General features: G+C 48.7%; 2 protein-coding genes and 1 pseudogene across 21 annotated transcripts in view; all 3 read left to right on the top strand.

Annotated features, from left to right (window-relative positions):
- The window catches only part of Hrh1 (histamine receptor H1), a 57,078-nt gene extending 35,458 nt beyond the window's left edge, over positions 1-21,620 (top strand). For 5 of the 8 annotated variants that reach the window (XM_003462739.4, XM_013144503.2, XM_063238006.1 and 2 more), the window contains one exon: positions 18,652-21,620. In XM_003462739.4, the coding sequence (XP_003462787.1) occupies positions 18,654-20,102 (1,449 nt within the window). In that variant the 5' untranslated portion in view covers positions 18,652-18,653 and the 3' untranslated portion in view covers positions 20,103-21,620. Of the gene's footprint in view, positions 1-9,413; positions 9,555-18,651 lie in introns of all 8 variants that reach the window. The other 3 variants (XM_063238004.1, XM_063238003.1, XM_063238005.1) reach the window with 1 other exon arrangement.
- Atg7 (autophagy related 7) overlaps positions 1-27,567 on the top strand; it is a 298,368-nt gene that overhangs the window by 35,456 nt on the left and 235,345 nt on the right. For 10 of the 13 annotated variants that reach the window (XM_063237998.1, XM_023561923.2, XM_003462738.5 and 7 more), the window contains exon 1: positions 26,435-26,514. The exons of 1 other annotated variant lie outside the window; for it this stretch is intronic. The gene's annotated coding sequence lies outside the window, so the exon portion shown is untranslated. Of the gene's footprint in view, positions 1-26,433; positions 26,515-27,567 lie in introns of those variants that run through there. 2 more of the 13 variants (XM_063237992.1, XM_063237991.1) reach the window with 2 other exon arrangements.
- LOC111754831 (small nucleolar RNA SNORA40) lies at positions 22,857-22,969 on the top strand (annotated as a pseudogene).

The raw sequence follows: 27,567 nt of genomic DNA, 5'->3' as shown, positions 1-27,567 counted from the left end.
CACAATGCACCAGTCTACATTCCTACCAATAGTGGAGAGGACTTCCTTTCTCCCTACAGCCTCTCCAGTTTTTGTTGGTTGATTTCTTTATAATAGCATGTAGGGTTTTTAAAAATAAATAGCATTTAGTTTTTAACATTGATTTATCTCAGGTTTTTTTTTTCAAGGGTGGAGCTGGGTGTGATGGTCCTGGGTTGTAATCCCAGTACTAGGAGGTTTGAGATAGCTGAGATTCCTGTGAGTTCCAGGCTAGCCTGAGATACATGGTGAGGTCAAGGCCGATTTGAACTGCATAGCTGGGCACTGTCTCAAAACAACAAAATAAATAAAGGGGGTTCTTTTTTTATGGTACAGTGTCATCCAGAATCCTGCTCCCCTAGGAGCACAGTGTAGGCAGCTGGCCAGGCCCTGGCTCTGCAGCTGGGAAGAGGCCGAGGAGCCAGGCTGGGCCAGCGCTGAAGTGCACAGCGATATTACTGCCTGCCTATGTGCAGCTCTTACATTCGCCCTGGATGCCTGGTTTTCTTCTGAAGTTGCTTTCTTGTGTTCAGTCTGCCATTGTAATGGGCCTCGGCTCGATGTGAGCTTCTTAGAAAACACTGGGCCTTCCCAAGAAGACCTCCACATGGCTACCAGAGGGCCCTCCAAGTCCCTTCAGCGGGGCAACCCTCAAGAGGCTGCCTCATTGCTCGTGCTCCTTTGTGATTATGGTAAAGTGTTCCTGACCTAGTAGGAAACTCTCGTGGGGTTCAGCTCAGGAACATAAGCTACACCCATGGCTCCCAGGTAACTGCTCCGTCCCTGGGGCCTCAGAAGGTAGGATTGCCCGCATCCATTCATCTGTCTTTTTCTTTCTTTCTTTCCTTCCTCTGTCCCTTGTTGAGTTCACTCTGGCTCTTCCTATTTCCTCCTCTGTTCCTTACTTCTTTACCTCCTCTGTGGTGCTGGGGATGCATCAGCATCCTGGCTGGCTCTGTACTGCCAAGCCTCTTATAACTGGTTTGTGTCCCTCGAGGTTTCTCTGTGTTTGTCCTTTCATGACTGAGTTATATTCCACTGTGTGGGCAATCCGCGTTCGTTTATCCTTGTCAGTTGTCTGTGGGCACTAAGGCTGCTTCCACCTTCTGGTTAGTGAGAACAATACTGCTGTGGACATGGGCTCATCTCATTCTCTAAGATTCTCCAAGGCTAGGGCAAACGCTGGAATGGCCTAAGTGAGACCTGGGTTCCCCCGAAGCACTCCCCACCCATACACATGCTCACACGGTGTCCAGGAGTCCTGTGTCTCAGTGAGAGGCTGACAGCCCCACGTCCAGGACAGAATGCCTTCCAGGCTCTGATGCTCACTGAGCAGCTCAAGCTGCAGTGGTGAGGGATGAGGTGGGGCAGGCTGGACGGGGCTTGGCCAGGACAAGTGACCAGCGCAGGATGTGCTCTCTCACAGCTGCAACTGTCCTGCACAGGGTTCCTTGGTGACAGTTTATGAAAACCCTGACTATTTTTCCATTTCCCAGACTCTGATGTTTTGATAAGCCCCAAATTGGTTCCTGTATGGTTACTAATCCCAGATGCTGGGTAGAATTTTAATGAAAACACCAGAACCCTGTCTATTCCTTGGTGCTCACTTGTCTGCTCCTCTTCCCTGATGAACTTGCTGTGCTGGTCCAGTTGTCTGTGACCAGTGGAGGTTGAGTGAGTTCTGAGGGAGAAGCCAATGCAGAAAAGTAGGGATGAAGGACATGCATGCTTTGAAGGGAGATAGATGCAGGCTGACTGCAAGGTACAGTGGTCTGGCTGCAACATACTGTGTGGCCAGACCGCACTTACATCCAGGTCAAGGCAGGGAAGGTGGGTGTGAAACCCAGAGGCAGCACCTGCCTATAAGGGCCCTGCCTTTTATGGCACCTGCACATCAGACACTCTGTGACAGTGTTCCAGTGTGGCAGAGGAGCATCTCCAGCCTGGAACCATTCTTCCAAGAGGCAGGTGCACCTCAAAGAGCTCTCTGGATATGGGGACTTAGGGTTCCTTTAGCTCAGTTGTTCCCAAGCTGCTCTGTTGGGCTCATGGTGGGATCTGGGCCTCCCATCCATCCCTCCAGCATCTGCTTAATTCTTTTCCTACATTTTTGCATGAGCCAGGAGTTAAGAGCCTGGCATTTGGGGCAGAGAGAGAAGAGATGCTTCTGGCCTGGGAGGAAGGGGGCCCCCTTTGTCTTCCTGACTTTCAGGTTAGGAATGTGCAGTTTAACTTCAAGCCAGACTCAGAGTTAGATTTTGCTATTGGCACGTGGTGGTATACACTTGTCATTCCAGCACTTGGGAGGCTGAGGCAGGAGAATCCCTCTGTGACTGAGGCCAGCCTGAGCTACATAGTGAGACCCTGTCTCAAAAAAGAAAAAAGAAAGAGTGAACATCAAGTATCCTGTTTTCTCTTACAGGAGAAACCTAAAACAAATAAACTGGTAAAATAAAGGTGAGTGATAGGAAGTGAGAATGTAGAGTCCTGGGGGTGGGGAAGGGAATAGGGCTCAAAAGTGCCCCGGACTTGTTCTGTGTCTGCCCTGGTTTCCAGCATGAGCTTCACTATCCCACCCCATGGGTGTGAATAATAGAAGAAAGAAAACAATGTAGATGCTCAACCAAGTTTTGTGGCCCAGAGACCACATGACCACATGCTGGGACAAGGAACACGGCCTCCCAGGGCCTTGTCTGGACTTGCGGGTGACAGCAACAGTTCCTACCCCCAGGGTTACATGAGATGATGCAGGCTGGGTGCAGCTCCATGGTCCAGGGCTTGTCCAGCAAGTACAAGGTCCTGCATCCGTCCCCAGTACCAAACATAAACAGATGCTGAGACAGTGCATGTCCAGTGGCAAGCCTCAGTAAATGTGACTCTGCCGCACACACCTGTCATCCAAGCATTCATGAGGATGAGGCAGAAATCTCACTGTCAGTTTGAGAGCAGCCTAGGTTACATAGTAAGTTCAAGGCTGACCTGGGTCAGAATCCTGCAGAGAAAGACAAAGACAGAGACAGAGGCAGTGGCAGAGGCAGATGTGGACGGAGAGTGGTTTTTCAAGTCTGGATGCCCATACTTTCTCTTCCTGCCTCCTTGCTAGGCTGCTTTGAGCTCCCTTTTTGCATCATTAGAGTCAGCACCCAGGACCTTCCCACTGAGGTACATCCTCAGGCCTTGTGGTATTTTTTACTAGCAGACAAGGTCTCCCTAAATTGCTCAATTGCCCGGGCTGGGCTCAAACTTTTGATCCTCCTGGAGTGCTGGGATTACAGGTATGTACCACCATGCCCCACTAACTCTTTCTCTTGACTGTGTGTGAACCAGGCCAGCTGGTAAAAGAGACATATTTCTCCCTGAGGCCTGCAGCCTGTTAGACAGGGCAGGATGGGACTGGCATCCTGAGAGGCGAGGAGGCTTCCACACAGCAGTTGGGCCCTGGAGTGCACCACAGGAGCACCTCGGAGAACCACTGACCCAGAGAGCACAAGTGATTCAGACCTGAAGCCTAATGTCCTCAGTCTAGTGAGAAAGTCTGCTTGGTAATTAAGCAATTACAGCCCAGTTTGAGAGGGTTATAAAGATACTGTACAAAATTCAGGAAACTGCACGTGGGTGAGATGGTCACAGCCGGGTTGTGAGGGGCCAACAGGTGGTATGGCATGCTGGGGAGGGGACAGCGTCCCAGCAAAAGGATAGCGGTGGCCATGGTGCAGGTAACAGAGACAAGGCTGCACCGAGTTGGGGACAACAGGCTAAATGCATGCAGGAGGCTCCGAAGGCTTCCATGGGTCAGGAAAGGGTGAGGGAGAGAGGGACAGGGACAGTGCAGGCTGCAGGTTTTGGGAGAGGGGCACTGGGTTCTGTGGGAAGGGAGGATGCAGTGTGTGGCCCTGGGTAGTGATGGGCAGAGAGCTCTGGAGGATGCTGTGTTCTGTGATTCCCAGACAGGAACAGTCATCATGCATGGTTTTTTTTCTCGATGTTGGACTTGGACATGAGTGTATTCTTGGTTTTTTGAGACAGTTTTCCTTTGTAGCCCAAGCTGGCCTTGAACTTGCTATGTAACCTCATATTTGCTGCAATCCTCCTGTCTCTGCCTCCTGAGTGTTGGGGTGATACATGTGCCACCAGGCAACTTGAATGGAACCTGGGTAGGGTTCCAGTTAGCAGGCCACCACCATATCAGAGAGGAGACAGCATTCAGGCTGAGCCCAGTGGAGCAGCAGTGTGGCCGTCATGTCTGTGCCACTGTATACTGGGCAAAGGTTAAAGCAGGGCTGAGCAGGAGACCCAGTGCCAGGAAGGAAACTCCTTTCACCTGTGTGGCTGCCATGTGATCTTAATCACTTCTTGGAGACAAGGTGTTTCTCATTGGAGCACAACCAGAAGGAAACATATAGGAGTGGGCCCTGGCAGCCCTGCGAGGTGCCTGGGGCCATTGTGGTACCCAGGAGCTCTCTGAAGTGAAGAGTGTGTCCTTGGACAGTTTTGGCCTGGGAAACAGCCAGAAGTCAGCTGTGCTGGCAGCCCCTGGGGACTGTCACCAACTAGCCACTGGACAGAGAATTCCTGGGTGAACTCGGCAGGGCCCAGACAGCCAAAGGAAAGAGTTATTTGTGGCTCTGTCTCCAGCAGCTTGGCCAGCAGAACACCTGCTACAGTTTCTGCTGTATTACTCATTCCCAAATGCATTAATGAATGGGCATAGTATGACCCCTGACCCTTGGCCTTTTGGGTCAGACTGTTGATCATAGCTTCCTGAGCTCCATGGGGAGGCAGAGGTTGCAGTCTCAGCCTTGCCAGACCCATTTAGAGAGTTTTCAAGACCCCACCTCTTGAAGCAGTCAAATCGGGATCATACACAGGAGATAAGATCCAGGCAAGGTGTTTTTTTTTGTTTGGTTTTGGATTTTGTCTTTTTGAGACAAGATCTCACTTTGTAGTTCAGGCTGGCCTCGAACTCACAATAGTCCTCAGCCTCCCAAGTGCTGGGATTACAGGCATGTGCCACCACAGCAGGCCAGGCAAGAGTTTTTCAAAACAAATTTCTGGGCAGCCCACTTGGGACCCCCATCTGTCTCTCTTCAGACAGAAGCTTTCTTTCCCTCAATAAATATATTCTACTCTTCAAAAAAAATTTTTTTTTTCCGTGTGACCTCATTGCAGACCAAGCCAGAGAGCCACTGGGCTGGGTGGCCCTGCTCTTTTAAGGCTGAGCTGAGTTGATACCTAAATTCATTCATTCATTCATTCATTCATTCATTCATTCATTCCATTCAAACACAGAGTGCATTGAAGATGTGAAAACGGTATTGTTTTGTAGTCCTATAGTTCTGTCATCTTGAAAATGTTAGCAGATGTGATCACACAGTAAGTAATCTGCTAGGGTTGGTGCCTCTCAATGTCATGCCCTGGATGTGCAGCGCTGTGGCACTCATCCACAGCCTGTGTTTCTCCAGGGCTGGGCCTTGGATTCAGGGCCTTGTGCATGCTAAGCACGTGCTGTACCACTGAGCCACACACCGGCACTAGGTTGCTCCTGCCTACAGCAGAGTAGGGTCCTATCATGTGCATGAATTGCCTTAGTTCAGCCCTTCACCTGCAAAGCCTCTGCTGGAGCCCCCATGCCTTCCTGTTAAGGATGGGGCAGCTGGAAATGATTGAAAGAGGTCTGCGTGTAATCTGAGGCAGACTTTCTCTCAGGCAAACACCACAGTGTGATTACGGAGTTGGATGGCAGCTGCCTTTTTCCAGTGCTGAATACTGAACCCAGGGCCTGGCAATGAGCTGCATCCTGTTTTTATTTTGAGACAAGGCCTGTTGTAGTCAGGGGTTGCAAGGGAAACAATTACATACAGAGCACGTCATTTATACTAGTATTTTATGATAGCCACTTAAAGAGTCAAACAGAGAAAATGAAGGAAATCTGTTCACACGCTAAAGACCTAGAGAATCCAGCTGAGGTCCCAGGTCCCATGGCAGTATCCTGCATGAGTTCAGCTGAAGACATAGAGCCCATGAAAATGCCTGCCACGAGTCCAACTGGTGGCCTAAAGGCCATGATAACGACTTATGCAAGTCTTTTTCATGCATTTGCCCTGGGAAGGTTCCAAGGTCAGCAGTGGAAGCCAGAAATTCTGTGCCAGCAGATGAATTATCTGTGCCAGGTTGAGGGTTCAGCACAAGAGCCAGGAAACAACGCTCAAAATAAGAACCAAGGCTCCCCCGAAAAGTAACACAGTCATCCTCAGTGACAACGAGGTCCTGAGCTCCCCCAGCAATGAGAGCAGCTGAGTTCATGTCAGGAAAGAAGCTCAACAGGCTCATCCAGGAGAACCCACGGCAGCAGGAGAACCCATGGCAGCACACTGAAACTCCTCCTCTCCAGCTCTCCATTTTGTTTTCAGTTCTCCTTTCTAGCTTGGCAGCAGGCCTCAGGTGGGCCATCCACGCTCAGCACACGTTGATTCACTTCAGTTGGTGTTAGAAGTTGCCCACCATTTACCAGTCCACCACAGGGCCCATCAGCCACCCAGACGAAAGTCGCATGAACTCCAGTTGGGAAAAATTTGTGGCTCTGGCCTACCTTGATTCTCTTGTCACACCGCCTGTCGGTTTCAGCACTTTCACACAAGTTCTCCCTCTAGAATGTGAGGCTCCCTCCACCTCTCCAGGAACTGTCTGCTCAGCGTGAGATTCTGGGCTGATTCCTCTCTTTCGGAATCTGAGAACTGTTCGGCCTCCATCCTGTGCCCATACCAGCTGCCTGGAAATCTGCTGCCTTCTCTTGTAGGGGGCCTGCTTTTCCTTCCTATGGTCAGCATTTTCTCTTTGTCCTTTGCCGTCTGTGTCTTTGTGTGAACTGAGAGGCAGTTTATTGGGCCTGAGGTCCACTTAGTTTGGATTCTGTAGGTTTCTCTCTCTCTTGCCAAACTTAGGACATTTCCGGCCCTTGTCCCTATATGTTTCCATCCCTCCTCATGTCTCTCCAGGACTGTGAACACCAGAATATTAGCCAGACAACCAAGGGGAAGGAGGAGGAGTGCCCACTGCTTTCTGGTGGGAGGAAAAGTTGGGTTCCCCTGGCTCCTGCTCTGGGGGTTCCCTGGCCAGGTGGGTGGACGTGTCCTTCCTGCTGTGAACATGCTGTCACATGAGGCAGGGATGAAAGAGTGGTCCCTACTCAGGACTGGGCATCACTGAAGGTGGCTGGGTCACACCCTATGGCTTACTGGGGTGGGTGTCTCATGTTGGCCTTTGCTGGCCAGGATAGCAGTGGGGCTATAGTGCCCACTATAGAATCCAAAGTAAGCAGATCTCAGGCCCGATAAACTGCCTCCCAGTTCACACCAAGATGCAGTGTCTGGCTGGGCCAGAGCCATGGTGTTGTCACATTTTTCTGTTTTGCTAGGCTGCCCTCTTCCTGATCCTCGGGCTCAGTGCCTCGCACTTCTCTGAAGGCCTGTTTGGATTCTTTTAGTTTGTGCATATTCGTATTTCTGAGTTGTCAGCTTCTCCAGCTTAGGGTGTCAAACACATGCACCTAAACAAGGGTGCAGCACACCCATGCCTGCATGGTTCTTTGGTCCCAAGGCTTGGAGGTCTTTTGTCTGTACCTCTGCACTTGCCAGAATCCTTATGTTTGTCTTAAATACTTAATCATTTTATCATCTCTTGAGACACAACACCTAACATCAATCAGCCAAAGGAGAGTTTATTTGGTTCACAGTTCCTGGAGGTTTCAGTCTGTTGTCTCATGACTCTGAGGACAGCCTGGCAGAGGGGGATGGGGAGGACGAGCTGTCCGTGGGAAGCAGAAATTGAAGGGAGGAGTCGAGAAGAGATGAGCCCTCCCAGGCCATGCCTCCAGGGACTGCCTTCTCCCCCGGCTTCACCTCTTCCATCATATTCAGCCATAACCTCATCACTGACCCAACCCACTGATGAGTGCCACACTCCCATGGTCCTGTCTCCCCTCCAAAGCCCCATTTAGGAGCACATGAGGCTTTGGGGGATGTCTAGCTGTAATCTATAACAAATAAAATGTTCAGGATTTTCTGGTTTATTTGGTTTTTGTTCATCAGTTTTTTATTTTTTATTCTTAAGAAAAGGCAGTGGTACAAAATTTCAAAATAGGATTTTAGGAGAGTAACAATGGTTAGCATGTTACGTACTGTTATCGAAGCATTTGCTCATGCAAGGTACCGACATGAAAAATTGGTCAAACATTGTAGGCACAAACCTTTCTTTTCAATGAATAGCAATTAGTAGCATAATTATTTAAACTACTTTTCCTGTATGTGTATCTATTTACTTATATTCCCTTTTTCCTTCCTTCTTTTCTCCTTTCCCCCATCCCAGTTTCTCTCTCTTATTGAAAGATTTCTTCCTATTTTACAATATCTATTGTACATTTTGGATCTTATTTACTCTTTCAGCTTCTTACAGTAGGGAGACAAGTGTGATATTTATACATTTGAATGTAATTTATTTCACTTATGAGTATGGTCTCAAGTTGTATCCATTTCCCTATAAATGTCTCAAGTGCATTCTTCATTATAGCTGGGTTAAAAAAACCATCTTCTTTTGATGGGCATTTGGATTGTTTAGCTATTACAAGTTGTGCTTCTATAAATATGGATACACATAAATTTCTGTGGTATGATGTTTTTAATTCTTCTGGGAAATACTCAGAAGGGGAATAACTGGGTCGAATGGTATTTTGTATTTTTGAGACAGTATCTCCTAGTGTTTCTAGGCAGGTTGTAAGTGCCTCAGCACAAGTGATCGCCCTGCCTCAGCCTCCAGAATAGCTGGATTTCCAGGCACACACCCACTTGTCCAGGGCCTTTGCCTGCACTTGCAGAAGAATCAGAAGTCTCTGTAAACAAACCTGGACAAGAGATTCCCAGGGAGCTGGGTGTGGTGGCACACACCCCTGTAATCCTAGCAACCAGGAGGCCAGCTTGGGATCATAGTGGGTTCAAGGACAGCTTGACTTACATAGTGAGACCTTATCTCAGAAAATAGAGAGCCCAGCAGTGGGCAAGAAGGAGCTACAGCTAGGCCCAAGTCACCCACCTAAAGGAGACAAATTAGAGAGACTCCTGATTACTTAGAGCCCTCCCTGCAAATGCTACACCTCCCTGTTTTATCCCAATTCTTTTATTTACTGCAATATCATAAATTTTTTTAAGAAGAGAGCACTCTGGGTCACTTTGCTCTTTGACAGTGGATTTCACAAGGCTTCATCTTCAGGGATTTGGAACAAAATGGAAACATATATCATATCCTGAAATGTGTGTATATGTGCCTGTCTGATTTTAGCACAGATGCTCATATTTTCCATTCCATGGAATATGTATTTGTTTGTTTACTGCCTTCCTTTCCAGTGAAAAAGAGACTGAGAGTGAAGGGGAGGATATGAAAGCTACTTGAAGGTCATAGAAGATAGATGTCACTTGGACACCCAGCACTTGCGGAGGCTGAGTGGGGAGGATTGCTGTCAGTTCCAAGGAAGCCCAAGCTACATAGTGAGTTCCAGGCCAACCTGAACTACACAGCAAGGCACTGTCTCAAACAAGCAAAAATGCAAACAAAACAAAATTTGTTCTTTGGTCTCTCTTGGATCTTGGTTTGGGTTTTTTGTAGTAGTGATGCTTGAACTCACAGCACAGAGGAGGTAACTGCCTTACCACCAAGCCATGCCCCAGGCCACACGTGGCTTTCCTTGCAGGGCTTGATTCCAAGGTTTGGCTATCATGAATTGTACTGCTACACACAGTGCTATGCACATAACTGCCAGAATATGGTGGGGTTTTTTTGTTTTTTGTTTTGTTTTGTTTTTATAGTGCTAGGGATGAAACTCAAGGCCTTACGTGTGCTAGCAAGCGCCCACTGCTGAGCCATCCCCTGGCCCTCTAGATGTGTTTTATTTAAGTCTTGGTACCGAAGCTGTTCCTGCTGAGTAACCTGCTTGCTGTCACTGAAATGACATGGAGGATCTTAGGAACCTGTCTCTAGCCCTAGTGGGAGGAAGTGGATGTTAAACAGCTGCAAAGACAGGGGAGCCAGAAAGTCGTGAGCTACTGTGTGTTTCCTTACGATGTTATTGTAATGCCATAAAATTTCGCTGTCCCAAGAGAATCGTAAAATTCAGCTATTGTCACTGTTGTATTGAATCCAAGTTTAAACATTTATATCATTCCCAAGCCGGGCCTGGGAAACTTAGTGGCTTAGGGAGACCCTGTCTCAAAAGAAAAAGTCAAATAAAAGGTTAGGGATAGAGCTCATGCAAAGGCCCTAGGTTCAATCCCTGGGACAGGAAAATAAGCAAAAGCCCTATTAAAGACTTTATTTTAAAGACAGGCAGGTCAGCAGCCAGTGATGACACCTGAGTAGCAGATGTCCTATGCCAGCAGAGCAGAGAATTTGTCCCTGTCTGCTCTCTACAGGCCCTGTTCTCCACTCCTAGAAAACTGTGGGGACCACTGCTACCCCCAAGTCAGCTGAGACACCTCGAGACCCTGTCACAAGGCCTGATCTGGGGGTGGGGGGTCCATGGGCATTTGTAATCCACTGTGGGCATCACATTGGCAACACTGCTAAGACCAATACCATGCAGGACTGGGCCCTGGCAGCCCTGGGAGAACATGCACCCCCTGCACAGCACCCTTTTCTTGGAAATTACAGTGAAGAAACTGGGATTGCCAGGGATGCTGAGGGTGGGGGAGCTCGGAATGAGGTGTAGCAGGGAAGACTCTTTAGAAAACATCAAAAGAGAAAGTCTGAATTCTCACTTTCACCCAGGGAAATAGAAGAGGCACCAAGCATTTCTCACCATCTTTTAAGAAAACATCTTTATTTTTTAAATTAAAATCTGTTTCCACCCATCCTAAGTGAATTGTAAAGTTCAATTATTGTTCCTGTTGGCAGAGTCTTCCTAATCTAATTTTAGATACTTCTATGGAAACACCTTCTTAAAAAAATGAATGCAGTTGCCAGGCATGGTGGCCTAGGCTTTTGATACCAGCATGCAGGAGGCTGAGGCAGGAGGATTGCCCTGAGTTCAGAGTCAACTGGGGCCGTAGAGTAAGTACAAGGCCAGCCTGAAATACATAGCAAGACCCTGTCTAAAAAAAACAAAGAAGAAGAACAAGAAGAAGAATTGAAAACAACAAAAAACAATTTTGGTTCCTGTTTTTCCTAAGACAGTCTCATTCCTGAAATCTTAGGAAATACCAAAGATAATAAATATCATCCCGATATTCATGAAAATTACTGTGAACATAGCAGAAGTTCCCCTTCAATTTAACCTGTTATTAGACATAGCACCATTCTGTACAATGTCCTTTATAAACTTAATTCCACAGTAAGCATTATTGCTGTTGTCCAATAGATGTGATTATCATTGACAATGGTATGTTCTATTCTGTAGCTACCTTTCTGAGTGAATTCATTTTGTTACTGTGGCAAAATACCCGAGGCAGGCTAACTGAACAGAATAAAGAGGTTGCTTAGCTCATAGGTATTTTGTGTGTTTGTTTTGGAGACAGGGTCTTGCTATATAGTTCAGAGGGGCCATGAACTCATTCTATAGCCTCAGTTGACTTTGTAGTTCAGGCTGGCCTTGAACTTGCAGAGATCCTCCTGCCTCAGCCTCCTGAGTGCTTGGATTACAGGTGTGTGGCACCACAAACTAGCTTATGATTTTGGAGGCTGCAGTTCCATTGGTTTGATGTCCAGCCTAAACACAAGCACAAGCGACAGGTAACATCACAAAGCAGGAAGCCAAAGAGAGACCCAGGGCTCCCAACTTCCTCTCTTGAGACTTCAGGGGTCCCACAAGAGCCACCTTTCAAGGGCAGGCCCCCAGTGACACAGGACTTCCTGGCAGGACCCCCCCTTACAAGTCCCCCACCTTATGTCACTATCATGGTGACTAAACCTCCAACAGTGGACAGGCACCTACCCAGCCCACAGCAACCTCATAGGCAGCACACCCACATGTCCTCTTGCTGTGTCTTCTGCTGAGCACCCACACATGTCAGCCTGGGGCTGGGCATGGAGAAATGGCAGCGAGGGAAAGGGCAGGGTCGCTGGCACCAGAGAAAGAACATCCCCCTATCATTCATGTTAGTCAGCTTCCTGTTACTGTAACAAATGCCAGAGATAATCGGCTATAGGGAAGGTTAATTTGGGCTCACAATTTCAGAGGTTCAGCCAGTTCTGGTCAGGCCTCTTACTTTTGGGCTCTTGGTGAAGCATAAATCATGGCCCAGGTGCATGGTATAGTGGTGAGGTGCTCACCTCAGGGTGGTTTTCAGGAAGTTATTGATCACACTTCCATTTGGAATTTAGTCATGTGGCTCCATCCAGCCCCGGAGGAGCCTGGGAATTGTAGTCTGTGCTCCAGGCAGCGCCACACTTAGCTCTAAAGCAGCATTGTCTTTTAAGCTCAGAAGAGACTGTCATTATTTTGCCTAAGTGAAAAACAGGGCAAAGTCAAGGGAATTTCCTGTAGCCTGATAGAACCAGCTATAGATGGTGATGCCACTCAATAGAAATAGGGAAAAAAAAAAGACAGTTGCAATAATTGAGCACCTCCTGTATGCCAGGGACTGAAATGAAGTGCTTAGGGTGCTCTATCTAAAAGCACCTGAGGGCTGGGGTTGGGCCAGTACAAGAATCACCCAGAGTGTCAGCCCAACATCTGTACATCTTGCCTAAGTAAAGTTTGTCCTCAAAGTGTCTGGTTTGGAATCAGATCCAAGATCCCTCTCACTTTTCACTTCCTGCAATGGAAGCACCTTGTGATGTTGGGTAACATCTGTCCTCTCCTTCTCTTCCTCCCTCCTTGTCTCCCACCTTTCTTGAGCCAGGGTCTCATTACAGTTTGAAGTTGCCCAAGCTGGGCTCAACTCACAGTCTTCCTGGGGCTAGAGATGTTCGGCACCCTGCCCAGCAACATCCCTTTTCCAAAACCCTGCTTTGTTGGAGCTGAGAGCTAGGGTCTCAGGCCCATGAGGGCCGTGGGTGTTTTGTGCACACCTTATTCAGTGACATGCTTCTGTCTCCCAGCGCATACCTGGCAGCAACAGATGTTTGGTCCTTACCACCTGGGAGAGGGTGGCTACTACTGAGACCTAGTGAATAGTAACTAGGGACACTGCCAAACACACACGGCCCAGGACAGTCTGCACAGCAAGGAAGAGCTGAGCACAGTGTTGATGCTACCAAGATTGAGAAACCAGTCAGACTACAGTGCTCACTTCCTGGCTGTGTGACCTGCAGTAAGTTGCTTTGCCTCTGTGAGCTTGAACTGACCATTTACTTTCCCCTCACTAGCTGGGCCTTGTCAGTCTCCCTCATGGGCTTTTAGTAACTGATGTCTGAAAAGTGACCTGGACTTGACTCCTCAGGTCTCAGTTGCTTGCCTGCATCCTGGGCCCCATGGAATACTGACATCCATCTGTCTGCTGGCTCGTAGCTCATGGATGTGGTATGACACCATCACTTTAATGTAAACATGATGATCTGCATGCTTGTTCCAGCCATGTGGAGACAAAGGTCCGTTTCTGCTCTGGACAGTAAGCAGTGCTTTGGGCTGTACAGAGCCAGTCCTCCTGGGGCTGGAGGGAGGGGGCAGCCACAGAGCAGGTGCCAGCCCTATAGGTAGCAGAAAATGGGTAGAACCCAGCTCTGCACAGGACGCAGATGTCCTCCTACTGTCTCCAAATGTCCTTGTCCCAAGAACCTCCTGTGGCATCGTTTTCTCTGCTCTGAGCACACCCCCTGTCTGGCTGCCAGGGAGGCACCCCGTCCAGCTGGGGTCCCCTGAGTGGTATAGGGCCAGAGAGGACCCACATCTCCACTCATCCCACCTGTGCCACAGTGGCTGGCCCTCTGGAAGATACATACACAGGGAACCCATTCATGGGTCTGCTTGTGAATGCAGGTCCCTGAAGCAGGGGAAAGCACCTGGCACCTGTTTGGAGGCTGTGTGGCAGGCAGAGAGCAGGGCTGGTGTCCTTGGCATGGGACAGACCCTGTGCCCAAGGCGCCGAGCCTGGTCCAGTATATTCATCTCGAAATCGTTGTTTCTGAGACAGAGTCTCACTATATATTTTTTTATGTTAGCCTTGAACTCACTATGTAGCTTAGACTGGCCTCAAAATGTCAGCACTTTTCCTGCCTCAGCCTCCCAAGTGTTGGAATTACAGGCATGTACCACCACACTTGGCAAATATGCACAGTGTGTGTGTGTGTGTGTGTGTGTGTGTGTGTGTGTGAGCTAGGTAAGCTCTCTACCACTAAGCTATACCCCTAGCCTTACTTAGCCTTACTTGAAATTCTTAATCACTTAAAAATTATTCTGATGAGGAGCAGGTTGTAATGAGATTAGCCAAACAGAGGCTCTGGCTTCTATCTCCAGCCCTGAGGAAGAGGGTGCAATGTCCGAGGCTCCAGTAGGGTGGCAGTCCCAAGTGCCACCTGAGTGAGTATTCCTTTTTCCTGTCCCCTCTGCCGTACCCACTGTGCACTTGCAGTCTCTGGGCCTGGCCCCAGAGGCCCTCAGGCCTGGCCTTCTTCTTGGGAAGTCATTTACATTCACATTCCTCAGCAGTCTGTCCCCAGGCTCCCTGCTTCCTTGGAATGGCGTGGCATTCTTGGGCCAGACAGGTGCTGCAGTCTCTTGGGGTGGCCAGCATTTTCTAGGCCCTGTGCCCAGGTCACCTCCATCTGCAGGGAGATGACCCCATAGTCCCCCTAGATGTAGCCTAGCTACTGCTTCTGCCTTTGAAAATTTCTTCGCAGCCCAGCAACTCCGGGTAGAGTGTGTGCTCTTCCTCCAGCCAGTGAGCTGGGCAAGAGCCTCACCAAAAAATGTTTGTTGAATGAATAAGGTCTGAGATATTTCACACTGCCTTTTGGTTATTTGTTCTTTTTTGGTCTCTTTGAGACAGAGCCTTGCAATACAGTTCAGGCTGGCCTTGAGCTCACTTTGTAGCCCAGGCTGGCCTTGAACTTGCAGTGATTCTCCTGCCTCAGCCTGCCAAGTGCTGGGATTACCACCACCATGCCCAGCTCTGTTCACCTTTTTTTTTCTGGCTCTGGTGGAACCCAGGACTTCATGCATGCTACACACACACTATGCCACTGAGCCACAACCCCAGCCCCTGAGCTTTTGTAAAGATAAAAATCTTTGCACAAAACACTTGTCTGGGCTAGAAAGGCAAAAATGGGATCAAGCATTGAGCATACAGTAATCAGTGAATATGATCATACATGCTACATTAATTTCCCCCAACATTTTATTATGAAACTTACTGATTAAGTAGAAACGTTGAAAGTATTATGCAGCAGACACTATATACTTACTTCCTGGATTATGAATTGACATGGTGGTCTGTGTGTGTGTGTGTAGTACTGGGAATTGAACTCACACCCTTGCATGTGCTAGGCAACCTCTGCGCCACTGAGCACACCCTTACCTCATTTTGTTCTTTCAGGCTATCCTGTATCTGTTCATTTATCCATTCCTCTAAACATTCATCCATCCAACCTATACTTTGGTTCATTTCAAAGTAAACTGCAGGCACTTGTAGACCCCAGCCTTTAAACCATATTCTGCACTGTTTTAGTTTAATGAGATCAATTCAATCATAACTTTTATTTTTGAGATGAGCTCTTGCTGTGTTGCCCAGATTAACCTCAGATTCTTGGGTTCAAGTGGACCTCGGCCTCCTGAGTAGCTGGGACTATGGGTGCACATTACAGATCCTGGAAACTTCTTTTTGCATAAAAAAAGAAAACACAGATTTTCATGTAAAACAAATAGTTTTCTGTACAATATTTCTGCTATATGATAAACAGTACCCACATAAGTAAAGAAATAGGTTTTTGTCCTCTCTGTGTCCCAGGCACTGAGAATAGACAGAATGATGCCTCTAGAGCAGGGAGTTGGTGCTGCCCTGAGAATGCCACACTGCAGAGCCACTTCTGTATTCTTTCCATCCAGTACTGGAAAATGCAGCTTCCTAAGTGATGCTTCCTGCCTCAGCCTTCTCCTCCACCCAGGGTTGCCTGTGGGTGACTATAATCAGGCAGGGTTTAGCAAGATTGAGCTCAGCATTTGTGGTGGGGATGGACAAAGCCACAAGCCACCGCCTTGGTTGGGAGTGGGAGTCCTCAGAGAAGTGCTGGCTGAAGTGAAAGGTCCAAGGAACAGTGGACAGGACAGGACTTTGTCACAGGATGGAGAGATATTGAACCAGCCACAGAAGCTTCAACTAGAGAGCAGAAGGTTGTACCACCACGTAGGGCAGTTCTGGGCTGCAGTAAAAATGTAAAAGCTAGAGCAGGGAAACTATCACACATCTTATCATACATCTTAGAAGGCTGAGGCAGGAGGGTCATCATGAGTTCGGGGCCAGCCTGAAAGAGACTCTGTGTCAAACAAACAAAATATAACAAGGGAAACTCTAAAGAGAGAGGTGAGGGCATCTCTAGAGCCCTCCCACCCAGCAACCCCAGGACAAAATAAGGTTGGAAGATTACCAAGAAAATCAGTGGCAGAGCCAGGGCAAAATCATTGCTAAAGGTTTCTTCCCCAAGAATCAAATGCCTTAGGGGCTCGATTTTTATCTTTAAGAATGATACAGATTTAGCTTTTTTACTTCAGAACTTATCTGGCTCTGTCTTAATGTAAAACTAAATTTCCTTTTTGCAAAAGAAACAAGAGAAATTTAAACTCACTGTATCTCAGATTTTCTTTAAATCACACTACTCATTAATGAATATGAAAACCTAACAACTGCTTCTAGAAGTTTTAATTCCTGCTTCCACTTTTGACCTGTTTTAGTTGTGATCATTAGCATCCCCCGGCACCCATGTATTGGAGGCTTGGTCAGCATGGAGGCACTATTGGGAGTTGGTGGGCCGTTTAAGAAGTGGGGCTTAGCAAGAGGCTCTTAAGTCATTGGGGCGTGGCCTCGGAGCGGGCACTGGCACCCTCTGCCTTTCCTCTACTGTTCACTTCCTGCATGAGGTGGGCAGTTTTGCTGCGTGACACCTTCCCCACCATGGCTGTTCAGCATGCCCACGTGAGCCCAGATGAACCTGTTCTCTTTACATGCTCATTACCTGTATCTCAGGACTCTGTGACAGTGAGGGAAGCCCACATACACGCCACTCCCTTGAGGATCACAGTGTGAGGAGACACAAGCTGTCTTCTGTGTGGCCTTCATTAGCAGAGGTTTAGTGTGATACAATTTGTGCAATGAAAAGATGCTTCTTGTTCTTCCAATATGAAAGTAAAACAGCTGGGTGTGGTGGTGGTGCGTCTGATAATAATCCCAGCACTTGGGAGGCTAGCCAGGAGGATCGCCATGAGTTCAAGTCCAACCTGGACTACATAGTGAGACTCTGTCTCACAAAGCCAAAGAAAAAGTATAATAATAACTGTGTTTTTAAATAACATGACCCTCCCTCCCATTTGAAAACATGTCTTCCTCTTTTTAAAATAATTTTTGCAGCACTAAGGAATGAACCCAAGGCCACACTCATGCCACACACATACTCTACCACGGAGCCACACCCCAGTCTGAGACCTTCCTTTTTGGCCTGCAGGATGTGCTCCATGATTGGGGTTCTTTAGGTACAACTCTCCTGTAGCCTCCACATGCCAGAGAGGCTTCAGCTGCAGGCAGAACTCCCTGAACTGTGGCCTAAGCAGAGAAGGAATCTCGTTAGTTCTCCTATTAAAAGTCTGGAGGAAGAAGCTTCCAGGGCATAGTCAGCAGTGCAGGGATAGAAGGGCTGAGCTGGCATCTTGGTGGTTTTCTTGGCATTGCCCTGATGCCCCCAAAATGACTTCCACAGTACTAACCGGTTTCCCCAATCTCCTTCAGGAAGGAGAGGAATGTGCCCTGCACTTCCTTGATCACAGCTGTCCCATGGCCACTTCCTGTACCAGCAAAGAGGAAGCAGATACCGCTTTCAGCCTGGCCCATCTGCTCAGCCCCCACCTTCCTGGAATGGGGACAGGATGAGACTGGCTCTGGTTTTGTTTGTTTGAGACAGAGTCTCACTCTGTAGTACAGGCTGGCCTCAAACTCAGTATGTACCCCTGGCTGGCCTTGAACTTGCAGTGACCTTCCTGCCTCAGCTTTCCAAGTGCTGGAATGACAGGCATGTGCCATTGCACCTGACTCTGACACTAGTTATTTACTATGTAGTTTTGGCCAAATTTCCTCCCTTGATGGCAAGCACAAGGAGGGTCAAGAGTTTGTCTGTTTTATTCACTGCTGTAAGTGCAACACATAGAACAAGGCATTCAATGCCTTGGCATTCAATGATTTTCTTTAAATTTTCTTTTTTGAGATAGGCTGTATAGTCCAGTCACAGCAATCCTCCTGCCTCAGCCTCCTGAGTGCTAGGATCACAGGACTGCACCACCACAGCAGGCTTCCATAAATTGAATGAATGAATGGGGAAGGCAGCCCTGGAATGTTAGATAGGTAACCAGATGTTAGACAGCACCAAAGTGCCCAGGCCATTTTGGGGGAAGTGATGCTGCTGATCAGGTATGTCTGACCTCTGGCCTTGTCCTTATGTCTTTCCTCCCAGGAATGACCCCAGTGACCCTGTCCAATTTCTCCTGGGCCCTGGAAGACAGGATGTTGGAGGGCAACAGTACGACCACCCCCACCCGCCAGCTGATGCCGCTGGTGGTGGTGCTAAGCAGCGTGTCGCTGGTCACCGTGGCGCTCAACCTGCTGGTACTGTACGCTGTGCGCAGCGAGCGGAAGCTGCACACAGTGGGCAACCTATACATTGTCAGCCTCTCGGTGGCCGACCTGATCGTGGGTGCCGTGGTCATGCCCATGAGCATCCTCTACCTCCACAGGTCTGCGTGGATCCTGGGCCGCCCGCTCTGCCTCTTCTGGCTCTCTATGGATTATGTGGCCAGCACAGCGTCCATCTTCAGTGTCTTCATCTTGTGCATTGACCGCTACCGTTCTGTCCAGCAGCCTCTCAGGTACTTGAGGTATCGGACCAAGACGCGTGCATCTGCCACTATCTTGGGAGCCTGGCTTCTCTCCTTCCTGTGGGTGATTCCCATCCTGGGCTGGCACCACTTCATGGCCCCGACGTCAGAGCCCCGGGAGAAAAAGTGTGAGACAGACTTCTACGATGTCACCTGGTTCAAGGTCATGACTGCCATCATCAACTTCTACCTGCCCACCCTGCTCATGCTGTGGTTCTACATCCGGATCTACAAGGCCGTACGGCGACACTGTCAGCACCGCCAGCTCATCAACAGCTCCCTCCCTTCCTTCTCAGAGATGAAGCTGAAGTTGGAGAATGCCAAGGTGGACACCAGGAGGATGGGGAAGGAGTCACCGTGGGAGGATCCAAAAAGATGCTCAAAAGATGCCAGTGGGGTGCACACCCCAATGCCATCATCCCAACACCTCGTGGACATGCCATGTGCAGCTGTCCTCAGTGAAGACGAGGGGGGAGAGGTGGGCACTCGGCAGATGCCCATGCTGGCAGTGGGAGATGGCAGGTGCTGTGAAGCCCTGAACCACATGCACAGCCAGCTTGAGCTGAGTGGACAGAGCCGGGCCACACACAGTATCAGTGCTAGGCCGGAGGAGTGGACAGTGGTAGATGGCCAGTCCTTCCCGATCACAGATTCCGATACCAGCACTGAGGCGGCGCCCATGGGTGGCCAGCCACGCAGCGGGTCCAACTCCGGCCTGGACTACATCAAGTTCACGTGGAGGAGGCTGCGTTCACACTCGCGACAGTACACGTCAGGGCTGCATCTGAACCGGGAGCGGAAGGCAGCTAAGCAGCTAGGGTGCATCATGGCAGCCTTCATTCTCTGCTGGATCCCCTACTTTGTGTTCTTCATGGTCATTGCCTTCTGCAAGAGCTGCTCTAACGAGCCTGTGCACATGTTCACCATCTGGCTGGGCTACCTCAACTCCACGCTGAACCCACTCATCTACCCACTGTGCAATGAGAATTTCAGGAAGACCTTCAAGAGGATCCTGCGTATCCCCCCTTGAGGGTGCACCTGAGGGAGGCAGCCAGGGGTGGTGGCTTTGTGATGGCCCTGGGGGTGGAGGGAGGGAGCCTTGTCTCACAGGTACCTGGGCCTCTCAGTGTGAGGCCCGGCTTGGTTAGGGCTGAGCAGGGCAGAAAAGGTCTCAGCGGGTGGCGCTTGAAGAAGAGCAAGTGGCAGGGAGCAGCAAAAAGACCCTGCTGGGAGCAGTGGGCAGGGGCCCTGCAAGAGCGCAGTGGACGCCTGTCTTCAGAGCCCACGGCTGGGCTGCCTCGAGCTCCTGCCTTAGGCTTTCTTACACACACGTGGCTCAGAGTTGGCAGGAACTTCTGCAGCATGCATACCCATGTTTTCCACCCCAGCTTCCCTTGGGTTCTTCAGTATTTGGGGACAAAAGCCGCCTTCCAAAGAAAAAATACAGGAAGCGATTTGAAGGGCTGCATGTTCAAAGCAAAGGCTGGGACTGTGGGGAGAATGGCCGATGTCCCAGGGCCGGACCATGCAGGGACCATTGGTGTTCCCCGACACCGCGACACCATGAGAGGAGGCAGCGTGTGATTTCCAGCTTTTGGAGGAGCAGACCAAGGTCCAGCCAGCCAGGAGTGAAGGTCTTGAAGCTAGGTGTGTGAGAAAGTCAGAGCAGAAACTTGGCATGGGGGTTGGGATGGGCTTCCAGTTTGTCCTAACCCTTTCTCCAAAAGGCAGAAATGTGTCATATTACACACCCACCCCTACGCACAAGATTCCCAAGAGCAGCGACAGTTCCCAAAATGACATGCAGGGAGGAAGAGCAGCTGCGGTGGAGCTCATCTGCAGCCACAGACAAGACCCTTTGAAGGGACACTGTTGCCCGCAAGTCAAGAGGTCTTCATGCTCTCTTAGAGTCTCCCCGTGGAGCTGAAGCAGCTGAGCTGTAGGACATGCGGTGTACGTGATGCTTACATCACCACTGGTTGTGATTTATATTTTAAAACTGTGTGTGTAGCAAGTGGAAGTGCCCATCTACACAGGTCTCCTGTGTCTTGTGTTCCTGTGTACGTGACCTGTTCAATTTTTACCTCCCTAAAGTATGCTCTTCAAAAGGATACTGTTCTGTGATTTGTTTATTTTCTTCCTTTTGGAGTTCCTTGGGCAGAAAAATGTACTGTAAAGTGCTAAAGAGCATGACAGAACTCTAGTGGGGTTCTGTTTGCTTCCTGGTCATGTCTGTAAGTGCCTTTCCTAAAGGACTGTAGAACATTCACTCTCCTGCTTTGGTTCCCGGAAAGTTCTTCATGCTCCAAATTGCAGAGCTGTGGAGACTTTATTCGTGGTGTCAGAAGCTGCCATTGCCAAGTGAGATTGGGGCTTCAGAACCAGAGAAACCTCGAGTGACTGCGGCTTGCCCATAGGTCCATGTGTCCAGTGTGGGGACCCCACCCCCAGCAACAGGGAAAGAAATAAGGGGGTGAGCCTTGTTAGGGGGTGGGAGCGCTGGATTTGGGTCTGACAAGAACAATAAACAGATACTTTGAGAATCTAAGGACCGGTCCATGTGTTAGTGTGTGCATTGGCTCCGATGCCTAAGGGCTGTGGAACACAGAGGACTTTCATATGGATTTCAATGATACACCGAGTCAGAGCAGGATGTAAGGGTGAACACTTGCAATTCCAGCACTGTGGGAGGCTGAACCAGGAGGATGTTAAATTCTAGCATCACCTGGATGACTTAGCACCTCAGCAAGACCTTGTTTTCAGAATAAAAGCAAATAGAAAAAGGCTTGGAATGTAGCTTGGCAAGAAGGCACTGGGTTCAATCCCTGATGCAAGATGAAAGAAAAACAAAACCCAGACACTAAGCCAGCCTCTACTGCAGGGAGAGACAGAAGTATGTCTGGCTCAGCTGGTGTGGTACATGCAAGGCTCCACTGTGGGGGGCACATGTCCTGTACTGCTGACTCCAGGACAGGCGATGACAGTGGACTGACTTCAGTCACTGGGTCTGAGGACACATCCTAGAGCCTTACTATGCCTAAGAACATTCTCTGCCTTTCTGTGGACCCTGACTCACACACACACTCTCTCATTCTGGTTTTAGACACAGGGACTTACTATAGATCTGGCCTTGAACTCACTATTTAGCCCAGGCTAACCTCAAACTCATGGAGATTCTCCTGCCTCAGCCTCCAAGTGCTGGGATTACAAGTGTGCATTACTATACCTGGCCTCTGTGAATCTTTCTTGCTGCTCCATGGTCTTGGTGCCCATGGGCTGCCTTGCTTCCCCCACCTGGGCAGGACTTCTGTAAACTGGTATCCTCAGCCCTACAAGAAGCCATTTTTATCACTTTATCAATGAAATGGCCATCAATTCTGGGCCCCACAGCCACCTGGATGTGCAGGCCTCCTCTATTAACACGAACTTGCCGAACATTGTCATAGGCCATATGGAGACAGTGGGTGCCCCAGGACAGAAAGATGCAGTTTCAACTCTGTGGGACTGGTTCCCACAGAGCTTTGAGGAGCATCTGAAACTGAGTCTGTGGATGGTTACCGGGTGTCTGAGGCTATTCTGTGCAGCCACAGGGAAACATTCAGACTGTCCACTAACCTGTAATGAACAGAAATCTCCAAATCCAGATATATGTTGAAGACATTACCAGGCATGTTGGCACACTCCAGAAATCCCAGCACTTGGGAGGCTGAGGCAGAAGGATTGCCATGAATTCAAGGCTGGCCTGGGCTACATATGGAATATGTAGACTATCTTTAAAAAAGTTTCCACCTTCTAATAGCCACCACATTGTTATGGACAGGTGCAAAATGAAACCTTGTTTTGAAACCCAGAACTCATTGTTCAGTATGAGTTTTGTTATGCTTAGGAAGGACTATTACTGCTGGGTGCAGTGGTATATGGCCATAGTCCTCACAATCTTGAGACTGAGGCAGGAAGAACACAAGTTTGAGACCAGCCTGGACTAATGAGACCCTACCTCAGAAAACAAAACCAGTGTAAGCACCTGCCTGACAAGTGTGAAATCATGAGTTCAATCCCCAGTATCAAAAAAAGGAAAGCAAGACCAAAAAATTATGACACCTAATATAAATTGATGTAGGGGGCGGGTTGATAACTGCCAAGATTAATCTTGGTTCTGGCACAAAAGAGTTAATAATTAGGAAGCACAGGAGATGATCGAAGTTTCAGCTCTGTTCACTCAGTCCTCCACTTTCCATGTTCTGACATTTGAAGATAGTCTTTTTTTTTTCTTTTTCCTTAAAGGATTATGTTTTTTTTGTTTTGCTTTTGAGACAGCATCTCATTATGTAGTTTAGATTAGCCTTGAACTCACTGTGTTGCCCAGGCTGGCCTTGGACTCAGAGTGATCCTCCCTCCTTGGCCTCCCAAATGCTGGGATTATAGATCTGCCTCACCATGTGTGGCTAAATGGTTGTGTTTTAAGAACTCAAGGGCTGGAGTTGAGAATATGGCTTACTGCATTTGAGTCATGTTTGTTTTAATGTAGTGACTTATACATTACTACGTTAAAAGTTCTACAGGTTTATAAGCAAATAACCACCACAGTGACAGTGAAGTTTATCAGTTTGTTCCTTCACTCCTTCCTTCCCTGCTTTTCTGTGCTAGGGATCCAGAGTCTCATGTCACATGCTAACCATAGACCGTGCTAGTGATGAATACCCCCGGCCCCGGGAATTACATTTCAGGACTAGTTGCAGAGGGAATGTGATTCAAAGCACTGCCTGGGGAGTTGCATGGAGACCCTCAGTGATGTCCCCAAAGCCCGGGTTGGGAGACCTAAGTCAAGTCAGCCATGGGAATCTCAGAACTTGAGGAAGCTCCCTGTAGAATACTACTACTGACTTCCAGCCCATTCCTACTCTTAAGGGACACCAGTTCTGGTGTCCAAATCTGAGGGTCAAGAATCATCCTGTAGCTGAATGAGGTGAAGAATACCTGTAACCTCAGCACTCAGAAGGCTGAGGCAGGAGGATTGCTGTGAGTTTTAGACCAGCCTAGGCTACTCAGACCCTCTCTCTCTCAAAAAAAAAAAAGGTACTACATACATCTACATTTGTTGCAGTCACTGCCAGAGTGGTTGGGGTTGGTGTTGGGGAGAGGTTCAGGGTGAATGTATGGCCAAGTCTGACAGTTTCCAGAAATGCATGAATCATTTTAATCTGTGCAGAAACTCTAAAATGCATTTATCAGAAATGCAGAAAGCCCAGCAGGGGGAAAAAATCCTGAAGAGCTTTCTTTAGTCCCAGCTCATATGTTCAATACAGTAGAGCCTCTAGGTGTGCGCTAGGCATACATTCTCACAGGAAGTGACAACTTGTTCATTGAGACAAGGCCTCACTAAGTTGGCAGTTTGGCCTCAAACTTACCATCCTCCTGTCTCAGCCTACTGAGAAGCTAGGAGTATAAGTGTGTACCACATGCTTAGCTTGGTTTTTAAAAATTACAGTTACCATATTCAGTGCATACTACTAAATGTACCTCAGATAAACACATGTGTGCATATCATTACAGTCTTGTGAATCTGTGCAACATTGCCATACCCCTGTGAAGACAAGGCCCCCTCTTGATTCAACCATGCATATGACTTCTGTCACTATAGGACTTCACTGAGGTGGAGTCAGACAGCGTGCATGTGCTTTCCTGTCAGCATTTGGACAGCCAGGCACAGAGAGCTGGGCTGTGCAGATTGAGGAAGCATGGAAATGTGAGGCATGGTGGGTTGGAGACAGGAGGGAGCAGGGTGTGCTTGGAAAACACAAATTCTTGTGGGGTGATGCAAGGCAGCAGTCTGAGAAGATAGGCACACTCAAAAGAGCTTTCAAGTGTCTCAGTCAGTTTTTCCTTGCTGGGACACAACACAAGACACTGACAACTTAAGGGAGAAGAGATTTATTTTGGCTTATGGTTTCAGAAGTTCGGTCCATGGTCAACAGGCTGCAACATGGAAACTGTGTTAGAAGGGCCTGGAGGAGGAGAGCAGCTCATCTCATGGCTAACAGGGAGCAAAAACATATGGGAGGAGCCAGAGAGGTAGCTCCATCTTCCAGGCCATCCCCTCAGTGACCTGCCCCTAAATAAGCCTCACCCCTTAATGGTACATAGCTCTGAACTCATCAGTGACTGATTTCACTAATAAGCCAGCACAGCACCCCCATAATCCAATCACTTTCCAAAAGCCCCACCTCTGAACACATGAGGCTTCTAGGGGTGATTCCAGATCCAGACCATAACACCAAACCAGGTGTGGCACCATATGCCTGGAATTCCAGCAGTTAGGAGACTGAGGCAGGAAGATCATTGGAGTTTGAGGCTACTCTGGCCTACATAATGAGTTCAAGGCTAGCCAGCAAGATTGTGTGGGAAACAATAATGATTAAGGAATCTTTCCACTTTTTCTGTGCTTACAAAGTGTTTACTGCGTGCACGCACACACACTATGTGACCTAAGATTCCTGCTGCCTCCCTGACCTAAGATTCCAGTCTTTCTGAACCCCTGTACTTAGCCCTTTAAATGACCTGTTGAATTGCTTGTTCTTGCTAAGCAATGCCAAAACACATCATTGACCACACACTTCGGTGAAGCTTCTTTCTTTCCAAGTCCTTCACTTTGTGCTGCACTCCACCCAAGCCATTACACCACTCTACCGGAGAGCAGCCTGGTTTCAAGGGAGAGCTTCGGGTTGGGATCAGGCCCTATTACCCTCACTTTCCTACATCTGAGTCCTTCTGGTCTTGTTTACACTTCCTCTAAAAGAAAATTCATTGCGCCTCTCCCAGACAGCTGCAAGCTTTTGGTCAGTGTAGTTTTGCAGTAGTTCCCCTCCTACACCTTGGAATAATCCTTTCCAGTAGAATATCTTTACTAAGTCTGGATTCAGTTTTATTTATTTATTTAGCAACAAGGTCTTGCTATATAGTTCAGTGTGCCTTGAACTCATAGCGATCCTCCTGCCTAAACCTCCCAAGTACGGGGATTACAGACAGGTACGTGCCATGCCTGGCTTTATTTTCCAGTTTGGGAAGAGTCAGACTTTGATTCCAATTTTGGTCCTCAAGTCCTTTAACTTTGAGCAAGTCAATTAAATTTTCCTAGTCTTGTTGGGAATGGTGACCTAGACTGTAATCCCAGCATTTTAAAAAACTCAACCTGCGAACACACATATATTCTGCCTCCCAAGAGCCATTTCCCCAGTTTTTGCGGGACCTCGCCCCCCTCGTCGCCCTGCCTTCCACAAGACTCGCGTTCAGCCCCCTTCGCCGGGTGCCAGGGGCGCTTTCCCTAGAGCCACCAGGCATCCTTTGCGCATGCGCGCCCAGCTCCGCGAAGCAGGGGCGGGGCTATGTTACGCCATCAAGGTGCGCGCTGCATATGCGTCGAGGTTGCCGGAAGTTGGGCAGCGGTGAGTGAGCCGCGGCGGTGGGAAGCGTAGTGGGGTCTGATGGGGTTTGTTTCGGGGGTCTGGAGGGACGCGGCGAGCCGTGAAGTGGGGACCCAGGGGCACTGCGGGGCTCCAGACCCTCTTGGTCCTACCCCAGGCGTGCTGGTCCACCTGTCTCTCCCCGTTATTAGCTCAGGGCGACCTCCCGGTTCGCTTCGGGTCTGCGCGGGAGTGCCGGTGCCGATGTCTCGGTCTCATCCTAGCGGTACCGGGTTTGCCGGAGAGCCCGGCGTCTTCCCACGCTCATCGACAAAACGGGAGGCATAACGCGTTATTGCGCAAGGCCACGGAAAACCTCTCCATGAGATCTCTAGGCTCGGGTTCCAGGTGCCTTAAGATGGCAGGCCAGTGCTTCCTAGGAGTTACTTGAGTCAGAAATGGAGTGGAACTTTGATTTTTACTGAATTTTATAAAAACAGTACTAACATGATGTGGGAGAAGCGAAGCCAAATCCAGCATTTGTGTTATTACCTAATTTCTAAACACTAGCCACAAATACTTTTTTTTTTTTTAAGTGATTGGCAACAACTCAATTCTTTGAAAAACAACAAAAAACTTTGTGTAGCTGTCACTGGTAGCTCTCAGTGGTTAGGTATGTCTGTTAGTTTGGGCCCTCTGTCCCAGGTTCCTTTCCTATTGACTGTTTGGAGGATTTTTGTTCAGTAACATCGCTGCCCACTGACAAATTTTCTTAAGTGACAGAAAGCTCATTACTTCAAGTCGCTCTAGTTTGGTCTTTACTCAGTTCTGATTCCAAGCCTCCAAGCCGTATGCTAAGCTGAAAGCGGGTATCAGTAGTCTCAGCTCATCGACCCTGCTTTATGCTAGTGCGATCTGCCTTCCATTAATTGGCCTACACATCTTTTTTTTTTTTTTTTTTTTTTTTTTTTTGTCTTTTTCGTTTTTATTGGTACCAGGGATCGAACTCATGACTGCCTGCTTGCAAGGCAGGCGCTTATGCCGCTGAGCTAAATCCCCAGTCCCCGGCCTACACATCTTTGAAAGCTGCTAGTT

The sequence above is a fragment of the Cavia porcellus genome, unplaced genomic scaffold (assembly GCF_034190915.1).
Source record: "Cavia porcellus strain 051 isolate PalLab524CR breed Dunkin Hartley unplaced genomic scaffold, mCavPor4.1 scaffold_27, whole genome shotgun sequence".
In the NCBI taxonomy this organism is placed as follows: Eukaryota; Metazoa; Chordata; class Mammalia; order Rodentia; family Caviidae; genus Cavia; species Cavia porcellus.
Note: the sequence above shows the minus strand (reverse complement) of the source record. Positions and strands in the feature narration are given on the sequence as shown.